Source organism: Phyllostomus discolor, chromosome 8, assembly GCF_004126475.2.
Source record: "Phyllostomus discolor isolate MPI-MPIP mPhyDis1 chromosome 8, mPhyDis1.pri.v3, whole genome shotgun sequence".
NCBI lineage: Eukaryota > Metazoa > Chordata > Mammalia > Chiroptera > Phyllostomidae > Phyllostomus > Phyllostomus discolor.
Window position 1 is genome coordinate 1,823,625 of NC_040910.2, and position 14,225 is coordinate 1,837,849.

Consider the following 14,225-nt stretch of genomic DNA (forward strand, 5'->3'; position numbering starts at 1 on the left):
TTTTTCGTTGGCTGGTAAAACTGATTTAAAGAGCAGTCCTTAGGCAGGTTTGAACCCCGACCTGGAGGATCACTTCTTTGGACATCTGGTGCCCTCTAGCGGTCGGAGAATGTACAGCAGCACGGCTCTGTGGGGTGGCTGTGGTGTGGGCCCTCAGCTTCGTGGACTGGGCGGGGCCTGGAGGCTCTGCCCCACACGAAGGGGCGTGTCTGGCGGGAAACCAAACAAAGAGGGAGGAGCCCTGCGCCGAAGCCCACCTGCCGCCCCCAGCTGCGCAGCCCAGGAGGGCGCTGCAACCCGTTGAAGCCCAAGCTCGCCCATCCTGCCTGTCTCCCGAGCTGCCGGGTGGCCCACCTGCACCCGTGAGAACGGACCTGGGGCCCCTGGCAATTAAAGCTCAACGAGAGCGCCACGTGCAATGTGCACGGGCTGCGAAACCAGCCGGCTCTGGGCTCGGGCTCGCGTGCCGGGCTGGCGGCGCACGCTGAGCCCCGTGGGCCCGCTCCCCCTGCCCCGGAGTCCACGCCCGCAAGAATCACGCCGCACTCACACCTGGTGTCCACTCTCTTTATTTCCACACAGCGCGGAGACGCGAGGGAGCGGCGGGCCGGCGAGGGTCCGCGCAGTGGGAGGCCGCCCGCCCCGCGAGTGTCCTTCGAAGTGATCTGCCTCTGACTCACGCCGCCCACGGCGGGCAGCGGGAAGGCCAGACACCCGCGGTCCCGACGGCTCCCAGCGACCTGGGCGCCACACATGGTACACACGGGAGCCCCTTTGTCCTAGTACAAAAATAGTGCCGGAAACTCTATGTTTGTTCAAACGTACTGAAAAGGCATCGGAATACAAATAGATACAATATCAACAGTGGCGAGTGACGGCTCAGGAGGTTTTCTCTCCCGACCCTGTGATAGAAACCTGTATCTTCAACTATTTACATGGGTTTCGACAGCATGGTTCAGACGCGCTTACACAGGCTTTTTTTGTTTTGTTTTTGAGCAGGACATGGGTGGGCGGAGTGAGATTCAATCCTCCCGTCCTCGGGCCCCGAGACGGTGCGACAGGTGGGCGGGCGTCCGCAGGCTCTTCGCGCTCTACTGGCGAGGGGACAGGGTGGTCACTACCAGAGTCTCACTGAGTCCCAGGGACGGGGGTCCCTCAGATACCGCCACCGACGAAAACAGAGTGACTTATCGTTCCCTCGGCTTCCACGGCAAGGCGGCCGGCCCGGCGCAGGGCTGCCGAGTGTCTGGCCCTCGCCGCGGGCAGAGACTGTGCTCCCGGGCGGTGCCCATCTCTGCAGCTGAGCCGGCCGCCCCGCGCCGGGGGGCACTGCTGGAAGTGGACCGGCGCGCGTCCCGTGCGGCCTGCAGCCGTCACGGGACAGCGTGGCGAGCACAGTCCCCCCCCAACATGGGAAACTGATTCTGTGAAAGCAAAGCAGCGCTGCTCGTGACGGCCGTGCCGGGCCAGGGGACAGTTGGGGAGAGGCCTGGGAAACCCACAGTCAGCCTGGGGTGGCCTGCCGTCCACGCTCTGTGCTGGACCCAGAGGTGCCCGCTGCGAGGCAGGGGTCTGCCCGCGCCAGCTTCCCCCGGAGCCCAGTGTTTCGGTCCCTTTTCCTGCCCCTGCTGTGGCCATCACGGTGATGGAGGGGCTGTCTTCAGAGTGGGGGGGCTCGCTGCAGGGAGCACGCTGTCTGCAGGGCTTTTCTCCGGGGCTGGAGCTCACGGGCCTCTGACTCCCACACTCACAGCGGTGTGTGTGCAGGAGAGGCCGCATGAAGGTGCCGGCTCTGCTTTCTCAGTCCCGGACACTCGGTGTGAGAGGTGACACGTGGGCTGAGGCGCCATCCTGACGGCAGGGTCCAGGGCTGTCCAGGGCCCGCCAGGACTGATGGAGGGGCGGCCTTCTGGGACACCCTCCGTGAACACAGTGGCTTCACCCACACCTGACTCCTCCTTGGGCTGGTTCCAACGCCCAGAGCCTGTGACCCACGCCCGCCCGCGCAGGACCGGGGCGGCCGCGGCAGCGCTCGGAAGAGCAGAAGGCCGGGCGGCTCCACAGGGAGCTCAGTGAGCAGTGGGGGCTGTGGGGTTGCCAACTCGAAGGGACACGGTGTCGTGTTTCTCGGGTAAAATGAGAATGGACTACTGGGACAACAGAGACACAGGCCTAGGCGAAGAGGGGCGTTCAGAGGGGGAGGCCCAGGCAGTCCCCCCGGGGCTGAGTGCCTGGGGCGGAGCTCAGTCTTACGCTGTCACTTGTCACCCTCTGGTTTTCTCTGCGGATGGCTGCAGCCTACTGTGGCCCGCCCTGTGTGTGTGTGTGTGTGTGTGTGTCCAACTCACAGACACTGGACAGAAAGTATCCACGTGAGAGCGGAAACTCCGATGTGTGCCCACACGCCAGACACTAATAATCTGTGTCCTGGAACGATTTTCCTAAAAATCAGCATCATGGGAACCAGCTGGCCCGCCCTAAAGGACTCCTCTCCTCCTGCACGAGCTGAAACGTCCAGGCGTGGCCTGGCCTGGCTTCTCATTTCTAAACTAGTGAAGAAGAGTCAACCGCTACCTAAGGGCAAGCCGCACGATGTCTCTCTCATCTGAGTGTTTCTTTCTGCTTGTGAACAGGGCACACGCACGAATTCCCGGGGCAGAGTCCACTCTGTGGCGTGGAGCCGCGGCGGCGTGTGCCGGGGAGGTCGGAACAGCTGCGGAAGCAGATGCCCCCGCGGCCACGGCGCGAGTCTCCGTGCAGGACGCGTGGGCGGTGCTTGGCGGCTGCCGCTCTTCCCGCCGTGTTCTGTTCCCAGGGGGCCCAGGAGCGCGGCAGCCGGCACTCGGGTGCCACCGGGGGGCGCCCTGACAGATCTCATCTGTGTGACAGGCAGTGGAAGCAAGGACCTCCCGGAAGCCCGAGCCTGTGACAATCCCACGCAGCCTTCGCCGGCCGTGACTTCCCGGGCTGGCCGCGCTCACCGCACAGTGAGGGCCACGCACGTTGTTCTGCCTTTTTTTTTTTTTTTTTTTACCTGCATGGTAAGAATAAAGACACAGCATCTCAAGATACACATACACACCCAGGATCTCAAACACTTAAGAAGCACGTTGGACCTCAGGCAGCTTAGGGAAAAAAAAAGATGCAAATGGACACGTGTTTTAGTGGAAGGCCTTTTCTGACACCGCATCTCCACACCTCCCCCCCCCCCCCGAGTTGCTCCGTCCGGGCCCGTGACAGAAGCTCAGAGACTTTTTTTGGGGGGGGGGGTTGGTTAACAAGTCGAGCAAACGCCCGTGTCCCTGCTCCAGCCCGACACGTCCACGCATCTGGGGCCGGTTTCCCTGTCCGGAAGCAGCCGCCTGCTGCCGCCTCTGCTTCCCCGGCCCGGGGCGGCCTGGGTGCAGGGGCGCACACCCACTCGTGCACAGGAGGGAACTGGGGAAAGGGGGCGGAGCCACCGACCACGGCCTGCATCTCAGGGTCACACCTGCCCCTCGACGCGTCAGCGGCGACCGATGAGACACCTTTGCTTTACAGTGCCGCCTGGCACTGCTTCCCGTTTGCTCCGAGTTTCAGGGGCTTTGTTAACGCAACACGTTGTGGACAAAGATCCCCGTTCCCCTTAAATCCCCTGCGCCCACAAGGTTCCCCTGTCCTACGAAGGGTTCAAACGTCCCGGAATACATTCAGTGTCCTCCTAGCCTGTTTTAAAGAAGATTCTAGACATTCATGAAAGATTGGCAGTTCCAAACCCACAAAACTCTTTTCTGAAAACTCCCGAGCAAAACCAGCCAACCCGAGGGGGGTTGCAAGAACGCAGCCCGCACTGCCAGCGCGCAGACCCCTGCGGCGCCGCGTGCGCCCCCCGCTCGGTGGCGCCAAACGCAGACGCCGAGACGAGGAACCGCCCCGGAGAACGGCAGTTCCCGCTGTGCGCTCAAAAGCCGTGCAAATACACCCGTACAGTGCCGGAGGGGACCCACCCAGCCGTGCAGCGTCCGGCGGGGCGGGGCGCGCAGCCCGCGGGCGTCAACTCCGCGGGGCCCGGCCGCCGGCCCCGGTCACCCGCGTCTTCTCCTGCTGCTCGGCCAGGGCCTGCCACTTCTGCCGGTTCTTCCTGCAGCCGTCCAGCAGCGGGAAGCAGTCCTGGGACACGTGGGTCAGGGCCTGCGGGGAGGGAGCGAGACAGAGGGAGCTGCTGGGAGGCTGGGGCCGCCCCCGCCGCCCGGGCCACGCAGCTGCCCCCGCGGAGCTGGGGAGCCAGGCCTGCGAGAGCCACTCTGCGCGGCGGGGACCGCACGTTCCGCCCTCTCCCAGCGCAGACGTGTCTCCCTCCGCGCCCCTGGACCCGCCGCCATGGCTCTCGCGCTTTTCCGTAAAAGGGTTTCACGCCATGCGCTGGAATCGATTTTTTTTTAATCCAAGATTCCAGTACAGGTTAATTCATAACGCTTTGTGGCGTTACTATTTAGCAACTGTAACGCGGTACACACTGCGATGAGGGAGGTTCACTGCGGCTTCCTTTATAACAGAGAAACATTGACTTAAATGCCCCACAACGGGGCGCTGTGGGGGGTGGTCTGCAGAGCTGGTCTGCAGCCTTGGCTGCGGGCACAGAGAGAGGCCCACACAGAAAGGTGTGCGCTGCGCGGAGACCTTCTGGCTGCAGCAAGCAATGCCCATAAAGTGAAAAACATGAAAATGTCAGAGTGTGCCGGGGGGCCCCCCAAACTGGAATTATCAAAAACCGTGTATCTATTCTTACGTGCATAAACTTCAGTCACCTTCCAAGTACTCTCCATCCGATGCAATACACCTGTCCAGGTGTTTTTTCCACTGCTCAAAACAGTTTCTGAGCTCATTAATGTTGATGCCTTTTAGTGCTTCTGCCATTTTTCTGTTTCACTTCTTACACATGGGCAAAATGTTTCCCTCTGAGGACTTTTTTATCCGGGGAAACAAACAAAAAGTCACTGGGGGCGAGTCGGGTGAACAGGAGGGTGGGGCATAGGGTGATGCTGTTTTGGTCAAAAGCTGCTGAGCACTCCCTCAGTGTGGGCGGGTGCGCCCATAAATCACCCATCATGAAAGGGTCAGGGGTCTTCAAAAACAGTTCACCAGCCCCCAGAGACACACGCAGCCTCTCACAGCAACGCCTGCTGACACCCTGACACAGATGGCTTCCTAGAGCATTCCCCGGGGTGCCGGCGGGGGGGGGGCTGTCCTACAAGGGGCCCCCCTCCAGAAGGTCACTCTGGTCTTTTAGGTTAATGGCAGTGGAATCATAGGTCGTTTTATCTGTCTTTCGCTTCTCCTCATTCTCACTCGGTGAGAATATTATTCTGTAACGGATAACAGTAAGCGTATGCACCTGCACACACAGCATTTAGGAGCAGGGCCGGGGAGTGGAGCCCTGTGCACAGGTGCACGTGGGGGAGAGGGGCCCTAGCACGGGGGGTCTGCGCACAGGTGCACGTGGGGGAGGGGCCCTAGCACGGGGGTCTGCGCACAGGTGCACGTGGGGGAGAGGGGCCCTGGCACGGGGGTCTGCGCACAGGTGCACGTGGGGGAGAGGAACCCTAGCACGGGGGGTCTGCGCACAGGTGCACGTGGGGGAGGGGCCCTAGCACGGGGGTCTGCGCACAGGTGCACGTGGGGGAGAGGGGCCCTAGCACGGGGGTCTGCGCACAGGTGCACGTGGGGAAGAGGGGCCCTAGCACGGGGGTCTGCGCACAGGTGCACGTGGAGAGGAGCCCTGGCACGGGGGTCTGCGCACAGGTGCACATGGGGGAGAGGGGCCCTAGCACGGGGGTCTGCGCACAGGTGCAAGTGGGGGAGAGGAACCCTAGCACGGGGGTCTGCGCACAGGTGCACGTGGGGGAGAGAGGCCCTAGCACGGGGGTCTGCGCACAGGTGCACGTGGGGGAGAGAGGCCCTAGCACGGGGGTCTGCGCACAGGTGCACGTGGGGGAGAGGGGCCCTAGCACGGGGGTCTGCGCACAGGTGCACGTGGGGGAGAGGAACCCTAGCACGGGGGTCTGCGCACAGGTGCACGTGGGGGAGAGGAACCCTAGCACGGGGGTCTGCGCACAGGTGCACGTGGAGGAGGGCCCTAGCACGGGGGTCTGTGGTTTTGACTGCGTTCTCCCGGCACGGGGGGAAATCAGGGGACTCGCCAGCACCTGGAACCAAAGAGTTCTTAGCCTGGAGAGCGAGCCTGCGTGGATGCGCAGAAACCTGGGGGTGGTGCGGGAGGCAGTGCTCTGAGCCCTGCTGGGGGGGGGGACGGGGACAATGGACCCGACTCGGTGGGACACGCTGTCCCTGGGGCACACTGTGCTCCTCCCTCCTCCCCTCCCTGCTTCTGCTGCCCTCCCCTCCCGCTCAGTGGCCCCAGCTTTGTTGAGGAATTTCTTGGGTGAGAAGGACGGTCCACGCGCCTGCCCGACTGGGGCAACAGCCCCGCGTCCCGGGGGGTGCGCCTCACGGACCCAGGTCCGAGGCTGGGGGCTGCTTTTGGCCTTGGCCTTCTGTGATGGCACCAGGAGAAATGCCCTTTTCCAAACGAAACCTAGTTTCCCGTCTGACCCTCTAAAGACGAGGACAGCACCTCTCTCCTGTGCCCGGGGCACAGACATCTGAACTGGGTGTCCCGGGGGACAGGGCTACAACTCGGGAACACAGACCCCGGGCCAGCAGGTGTGTGGAGACGGGGCGTGCAGGACGCTCCCGGCCGCCCCTTTCAGCCCCGTGGGAAGTTTGTTAGCAACACTACAGCTGCGGCCCTCAGTGGGAGGGGCTGGACAGTTTGTTTCCTCTCCTCAGTCCAAAGCTTCCACTTGAAAAGCACATGCTGACTCGCCTGTGCCCAGCGCCCCCCCAGGGACGGTCCCCGCGCCCGTGCAGGCCCAGCGCGCACAGCAGGCGGCTACGCTCTGAGGCGTGACAGTGTCTGAGTAAACACAGAGCGTGTCCCCTGTTCCCTGCACACAGCGTGTTCGCCGGCAGAAGAAACGATACACGCTAACGCCTAGCGCCAGTCGCTTCGCTTTACTCCGTAACCGCCGAGCGCGGCAAGCCCGGCGGCTGCCGTGGAGATACCTCGTACAGCTGCAGGCAGATGGCGTCGATGAAGCCCACTTGCATGCTGGGGATCTTGTTCTTCTTCTCCCTGTTCATGAGGTCCTGGAACACAGGCGCGGGAGCACAGGCTCACACACCGGCGGCCGGGGACAGAGCGCGGGGCTCGCCGGCCGGGGGGGCCTGCAACCCGCTCACCTGCCCCGGCCTCCCGCACTGCCGCCGGCACTGTGAGCCCCTGTTGTCTCAGGTGTCCTGGCTGGGGCGCCCCCACATCACCGGGAGCTGACCACTGGCCAGAGCTGACCACTGACCTAGAGTCCATCGGCGGCCTTGCCTACTGAACTCCACCCCTCGCCCGCAGTCAACCACTGACCTCAAGTCCACGGCTGACGCAGAGCCAGCCGCTGACCTGTCCCTGGATGACACACAGGCTCCGACCCGTCCGCCCTCGCGGAATCGAACCCCCTCAGAAGAGGGTGCCGAGGCCACAGGCCACCGCGGCTTGGTCCCCACACAGAGGGCAGGTCGCGTGAGGGAGCCCCTGAACACCCGCGTGCCCAGCCCGGGGGTCCTGGGCGTTCACCCCGAGGAGGTGACGGACACACTAGCAACACGCGGTTTATCGCGGTGCCGCTGGGACGAGCGAGCAGGGCAAGCGCTATGGGAAAGGCAGCGGGCGGGTTACAGGGACATGTTTGCGTGAGCATGCTGAATCACAGACACGCGGCAGGACGTCTGTCGGCACGAAAGCGGTGCATGATACTTAAATGGAAGAAGCAAGTCACGGGAAAATAGGCATAACATGATGAGAAGCACAGTGAGAAGAAGCTGTGTCTCTGAGGAGCGTCCCCGGTGACACCCGCGAAGAAGTGCGCCCCCACCCCCCCCCGCCCCGGACGTGTTTGCGTGTGATGGTCTGAGTGGGCCCCGCCCACCGGCTCGCACTCACGTCAGGCTCGATGTGGAGTTCCCTCCTCTCCTTGTCCCCTTGGTCGAAGAACTCGGCCGCCACCAGCTCGGCTATCTGCAACACACAACAGGCGGCGGGCTGGCGCTGGGGAGCGCATCGCCCCGCGAGGGGGCTGTGAACGGAGACGGGAAACCTGTCATGTCTGTAGCTTCCCCGCACATCTGGCAAACCAGAGCAGGGTCCCGGGGGGGTGGAGCGGGGTTCCGTTCGCTGCCCGCGTGCGCCTAACTCCCTGCGAAGGCCGGAGTCTGCGGTCTGTGTGCTTGGAAGAAGGTGGTAGAGCGTTCCCCCTCCGGTCCCCCATATGCACCCATCATCCAGGAGACAGCACCTGAGCCCCAGTCACACCTGGAGCCGTGAGAAAGCTCAACTCAGCACCTGAGCTGCCAGGGACTCGCAGGCCTTGCACCTCTCTCTCCATCTCCCGGACCCTCTCTTCTCTCTCCGAACGCTTTCCTTTACGCTCTGCTCTGCTGTCCTTCCGGCTGCATAAGCTGGGTCGCCCACCCTGAGGTACCCCCCCCTCCAGTCTGGGGTTGGCCGATTCTCTCTCTCTGCCCTCAGGGACAGTCTCTGGGCCGGTTCTCCACGTGGGGAGCTGGGCTGGGTGGAGACTGGGCTTGTTTTCGTTTGTGTTTGCGCCACGACTACCGACTACCGCACGGGCAGTGTCGCTGCTGCCGGTGGGGGCTCCGCAAGGCCTGGCTGACGCTGCTTTGGGGCCTTAGCCACCGTGAGTGATCTCTGTCTACAGCCGGACAAACCAGATGGACAAACCAGCCATTCCTTTTTCCGTCGTTAGTTGGAATGCAACAAGAGAAAGTCAGGGATTTAATGCCCTAAAGTACAATTGGTAAAAAAAAAAAAAAGCAACAGAAACTCTTGATCTTCTCCACATTAATTAACATTTAAAAGACATGACTTGGGTCTCCACCAGAGCGCCCACCCAAGACGACCAGGGAAGGCTTTGTTTGGTTGTCTTCAGTGTTACCTGGAACTCGCACATTAGAACGTGTGTAGTGCATTGCAACCCCCGTGGGTGCTCACACTGTTCCGTCCCAGCCCGTGGTGGGGGCCGCACCTCCCGCCTGCTGCGGCACCAGCTGCTCTGGGCTCACCTGCGCGCCACTCGCCTGGGACCTGCACTAGCGTCTCCTCCTGCTGGCGCCTGCCTGCCCCTCCACTCAGCCGGGCACCAGGTGGCTTGTGCACCACGCCCGTGGTTCCATGGAGGCCTCTCAGGGGCTGGGGCCGGGACACGGCACACGCTCACGTGGTGTTCCCGTTCCCACCAGGACGCCGGGGTTCCACCCGAGGCCGACCCCCTGGACCTGGTCTGCACTCGCTCGTAGAATCCCAGCCCCCACCAGCCCCAGCAGCACCTCCCGGGTGCTCTCACCCCACGCCACACACGACAGGGGCCGGATGCCCAGACAGCATCACTGCGGACAGTGCGATCCCTGGAAACAGCGCTGAGGGCTTTCTTGACGGTTCTTTCTGTTTTTAAGTTCTTTCCCTCCTGCAGACACGTGGTCTCGTCGTCGTGCTGATGTCCCCTGGGACGCAACCGCCCTTCTCAGGGTGGTCTCTCAGCCACGGCCGGGTCTGCTTCACGTGCTTCCCGGGCTCAGCGCTGTTTGAAACACTCAAGGTTCTTCCGTGATTGTGAGCACCATTTCCACGGCCCGGCAGTCGCATCTGCAGAACCAGGCCCTCCACGCAGCTCCTGCCCCTGCCTCTGCGCCCTCCGTCCCGCCCCTCCCTCCCCAGGAGGGAGATACCGAGTTTCTGACTGTCGGGAGCAAAGCTGTTACAGGATTCGGTACAAGCTTTTTGAGTGTGTTGGTGTCATTTTAACTTGTGTTTTTTCTGGCGATTGAGGTTCCGAGAAGCGCTTCAAATGAGGAGTCATTCTATGAATTTTTGTTCGAGCCTCTGGCCCACTTTTCTGTAGAGTTATTGGCCTTTTTCTTCTCCAGTTTTTGGTTCTGTGACATTAGAGAGACTAACTATCGGACAGAAGTTGCAGTTCCTGTCACCCGTTCACCGTGGCCTTGTACTTTTTGCTTATCGTGTCTTTGTCATGCGAAAGTTTTCTTTATTTTTTTTTCCTTTTTATGGAATCGAATGTATCGGTCTTTTCCTTTTCCGTGTTTGCGTGCTGAGCCACAGCCAGGAGGTTCTCTCAGTCCAGGGTCACAGAGGAACGCGCACACCTGTTTCCGTTTGGTGCTTGCACGGTTTGACTCTTTGCACGGCGCCCTCGGCCCCGCTTGGGATTCCGGTTCGCAGGGCGGGCCCTGCTCCGCCTTCCGCTGTCGTCCGTGGGGAGGGAGACCGCTCTAACACGGCCCAGTGAGACGCCCGCCTCTGCCCGCTTGTTTTAAACGCCGCTCAGTGCTCCACGCCGTGTCCAATGTCATGTTCCCCTCCGCTGGCCCGCCCCCACGCCAGCTCTGCTGACCCCCGCACCCCGAGGTGCTGGCCGCGGTGCGGGTGTTCACGGGGGGTCCCGGACCTCGCCGCCTTGCCTGCTCCCGGCCCGGACGGGGAGACGGGAAGGAAAGGTGGCAACCCAGGTCCTTCCCCGCCCCGTTATTAAGGGGGGGGGGGTGCTGAGCACACCCCTGAGGGGGCCAGAAGCCAGACTTCCCCGCGCAGAACTCACCCGCTGCTAGGGGTCTGCCGCGCTAGCACGGGTGTTCTCTTCCTCAGTGCACGTCGCAAACACTACGGGGTGCTAACGGGCCTCCAGAAGGAAATCTGTGTGTCCCCTCATCAGCTTTGGCTACCGCTGGAAAATCAGACAGCCGGTTCCGCCGGCACTTCCGAGGCTGCCCCCAGGGCACAGACCTCTGCCGTGGTAACTGCACAGCGAGCGCGTGTTCGCCGTGGGGGGGGGGGCACCTACCCGCTGCTGGATGGGCCAGGGCTTCGTGATGGCGGAGAGGTCGCACGCGGTCATCAGCATGGCCCTGCCGGGGAGAGAGCGGCCCCACGGCCCCGTTACTCTGCTGGAAGCACCGCCCCCAGGAAACCGTTGCCAGGGGAGAAGCCGAATTCCAGCCCTCTACCCCGGGGGTGGCCGCCTGTGAAGACCACAGACACAGGGACGGGACTGGTGCAGACACTTGGCTGACCCGTGAGAGCCGAGGGCTGCCGCCAGGTTACGCAGGGAGCCGCTGCCCGCACGCCGCCTCCCGCAGCCCCACGGTGAAGGAGAGATGAGAACACCCGTCGCTAGTGACTGACCATGAAATGGCAACGTGTCCCACTGACCAAGGTCCTGGCCCAGTGGGCAGGAGGGGGCCGTGCGACTCCCTCACACTCCTACACTTGGGGACCTGGAATCACGGACCGGCATCTGTGGGAGCAGCCGGGGAGGACTGAGAAGAGCCCCCGCAGCCTGGGGGCCCGGGCCCCGGGACGCAGCACCGAGACCACGGCATGCACACGGTGCCCTCCTGAGCATGGAGTTTTCCGTGTCCGACCCAGGCACCTGCCATCCTATCCTCTCAGTTGGTTGGGAGGAGCGGCAGGAAGGCCCTTGTGGTGCTGCGGGGGCACTCGGGGGGAGGGCTGTGCCCCCGGTCCCCGCGGGGAGGCCCAGCTGGGGGCCCCTGCTCCCCAAGGACGGACGGCCACAGAGACGACAGGTGCCTGCCACTTCTGTGCCTCTGACACCCTCTGCGCCCGCCTCTGGCGAGCACCCCGGGCCCCAGGCAGAGCCGTCACGGTGTGGACCCACCGTCACCAGGGGTCTCGGGAGTTCTCCCCGCACCGGCCGCCCCCACGCAGGGCACACTGCACTCTGTGCACCGGACTCCTGCCGCCTGCAAAGTGAGGCGCGCGGGGGGTGACGGCAAGTGACCCCGAGACTGCGCGGCCACAGGGGGAGAGCCCGAGGGCCACGCCCGGGCTTGGTGCTCGGTCCTGTTTCCTGTTGGCTGGTGGGCACACAGCGGTGTGCCCACACTTCTCCGGGGCCCGCTCTGGGGACCGCTTGGAGGCTGGCGTCTGCGGCGCGGCCTTGGAGCAGACCGCGGGGGCCTGGGCGTCGCTGCCCTGCCGACTGGCGCATCTGCACGCTCGCAGGGACAGCGCGTCAGGGAGCGCAGGGTCCCGAGCATCGCCGCATCCCGGCTCGGCCTCTCTGCTCTTTCGTAGGGATGCAGGTCTGGCCCCGTGAAGGTAGCCATGGTAACAGCGAAGGGATGGACGGTGCTCACAGTGGGCGGGACAGCAGGGGTGGGCGGAGGAGGAGCTCCCCCAGGAGGGCCCCGCCCCCACCCTGACCCCCTGACTCCGCAGTCCCAGCTCCAGGGCAGTGAGCTCTCGCTGCCAGCCCCCCGCACCCAGGCCCTCGGGATGCCCCCCGGTGCTCTTTGGCTCCAAAGAATTGGGGACCCGAACACGGGAACCCCAGAGCTGGTTACCGATGCTCTACCACATTGGAACGTTGCTTCTAGCACAAAGGAGTGACTTATGCCCTTGAATTTGCAACGGCATGTCTATTGCCCGTTCGTGTGGCCGGCCCTTGGTGCGACCCTGGAACATCCTGGCGGCCTCTGGATCACCGCGCTGGGGCCAGTGGCCACGGTGAAACCCGCGGGGACACGGCCCATCGGGGAGCAGAGCGGCAGCCGCCCGCAGAGCCGCGCTACTCACAAAAACAGCTCCTTTTGGTGAGGGTCTTCAAAACTGAACTGGTTTTTTCTTATAAGTTCAAAAAACTCTCCTCGCCGCCTTGAAAACAAAGAGAAACAGCTGGTGGTTAGGAGGCGTCCCTAGGCACTTACCTCACCCCTTGTCCTACACAGGATCGTGGACTCACTTTGCGGGGGAAAAAATCTCTAACGGTTTTACCCGCCTTAGGGCCGACTCAGAAGTCATCCTTTAAAACCGTGAGCAGCCCACGGTTCCTCCTCCCGCCCCTTTCTTTGGGTGGAACGTTGAACCTCACCTAGTACCACGCACAAACAAAGGACATCTCAGTTCTTGCCCGCGATTCCAAGTAAAGGACACAGTGTGAATTAGGAATGTGATGCTGAGACCGACGCAAGACATTTTAGGTGCACGGCCTAAGACGATCTGTGTGGTTACAGCCGGATTCCGGATAACTCCGGTGGGTTATGACACGGGTAGAGAGAGAGAGAGAGAGGGGTCGTGACACTTGCGCCGTGTCTGTCCAGCGCTGCGCCGTGCTTCTGAAGCACACACAGACCCAGAGAACCGGGAACAGCGCTCCTCCGGCGCCCCCTGCCGACCCCCCGCGGGCCCAGCACTGTCAGCGGCGGCGCCGGGGGTCAGAGGCGCCGGACCCACCGGGAAAACGGGAAACAGAACAGAAGGGGCCGCAGGTGACGGAGGCCCCAGACGGAAACGCGGGCCTCGGGGGGGGGGGGTTCGGAGGAGAGACCCCTCCTTGCCTGGGAAAGGTTGGGAAGGCTTTGGGGTTCCGGGTGCTTGTCAAGTGCTCCCTAATTTGATCACCTGTATTCGGCGATCATTTTGAATCAGCCGAGGTTTACCGAATTTTCTGTGATCCTCCCCGACTTTACAGTGCCCCCCCCCCCCCACCGGCGTTCAGAGAAGCGGGGGCTTTGGAGGCAGGTACCTTCTGATGAGTGACCCTGGGGAGGGGGGGCGGGGCCGCGGGTTCCAGGGACCCCCCCTGAGCCGTCTGTGCTCCACCCCGCCCCGCCCCCCACCCGCCGCAGGGACCACAGGCCCACGTGCACCCCGGACGCGCACACACTGAGTCCTGGGCCAGCCGCCCCGAAGGCCCACGTTTCCCCCTACGCGGAGCCGTCCGCCGTCCGCCGTCCGCCGTCCTCGGGCAGCTTTGCCAGGACGCGCGCCCTGCGGTCTCGGCGTCCTGGCGCGGACACTCGCGCAGCCTGAGACGCGGCCGGCTCCGACACCCGCTCGCCGCCGGCTGCTGCCCGGAACTTACTTAATGTAGAGCGCCAGGTCCGTGGCTAAAATCGCCTGCTTGATTATTCTCAGCGCGGTCTTGTACTCCTCGATGGACAGGCCGCTGAGGATCTGGTTGCCCTTCAGGGAGACAGACAACCGGCGTCGGCGCGCGCCCGCCCCGCGGAGGAGCTGCCGACTCGGACAGGCGCGGGCCCCGCGCTCCGGGCTCTGCGGGCGGGGCACCCGCCTG

General features: G+C 63.4%; 1 protein-coding gene across 4 annotated transcripts in view; it reads right to left on the reverse strand.

The window, feature by feature from the left end:
* Positions 1–3,959: 3,959 nt before the first annotated feature.
* The window catches only part of PDE5A (phosphodiesterase 5A), a 67,606-nt gene continuing 57,340 nt past the window's right edge, over positions 3,960–14,225 (reverse strand). For all 4 annotated transcript variants that reach the window (XM_036031773.1, XM_028520709.2, XM_036031775.1 and 1 more), the window contains exons 16-21: positions 14,013–14,113; positions 12,725–12,802; positions 10,968–11,031; positions 8,036–8,110; positions 7,105–7,188; positions 3,960–4,170 (exon numbers count right to left, since the gene is read on the reverse strand). In XM_036031773.1, the coding sequence (XP_035887666.1) occupies positions 4,033–4,170; positions 7,105–7,188; positions 8,036–8,110; positions 10,968–11,031; positions 12,725–12,802; positions 14,013–14,113 (540 nt within the window). In that variant the 3' untranslated portion in view covers positions 3,960–4,032. The remainder of the gene's footprint in view (positions 4,171–7,104; positions 7,189–8,035; positions 8,111–10,967; positions 11,032–12,724; positions 12,803–14,012; positions 14,114–14,225) is intronic.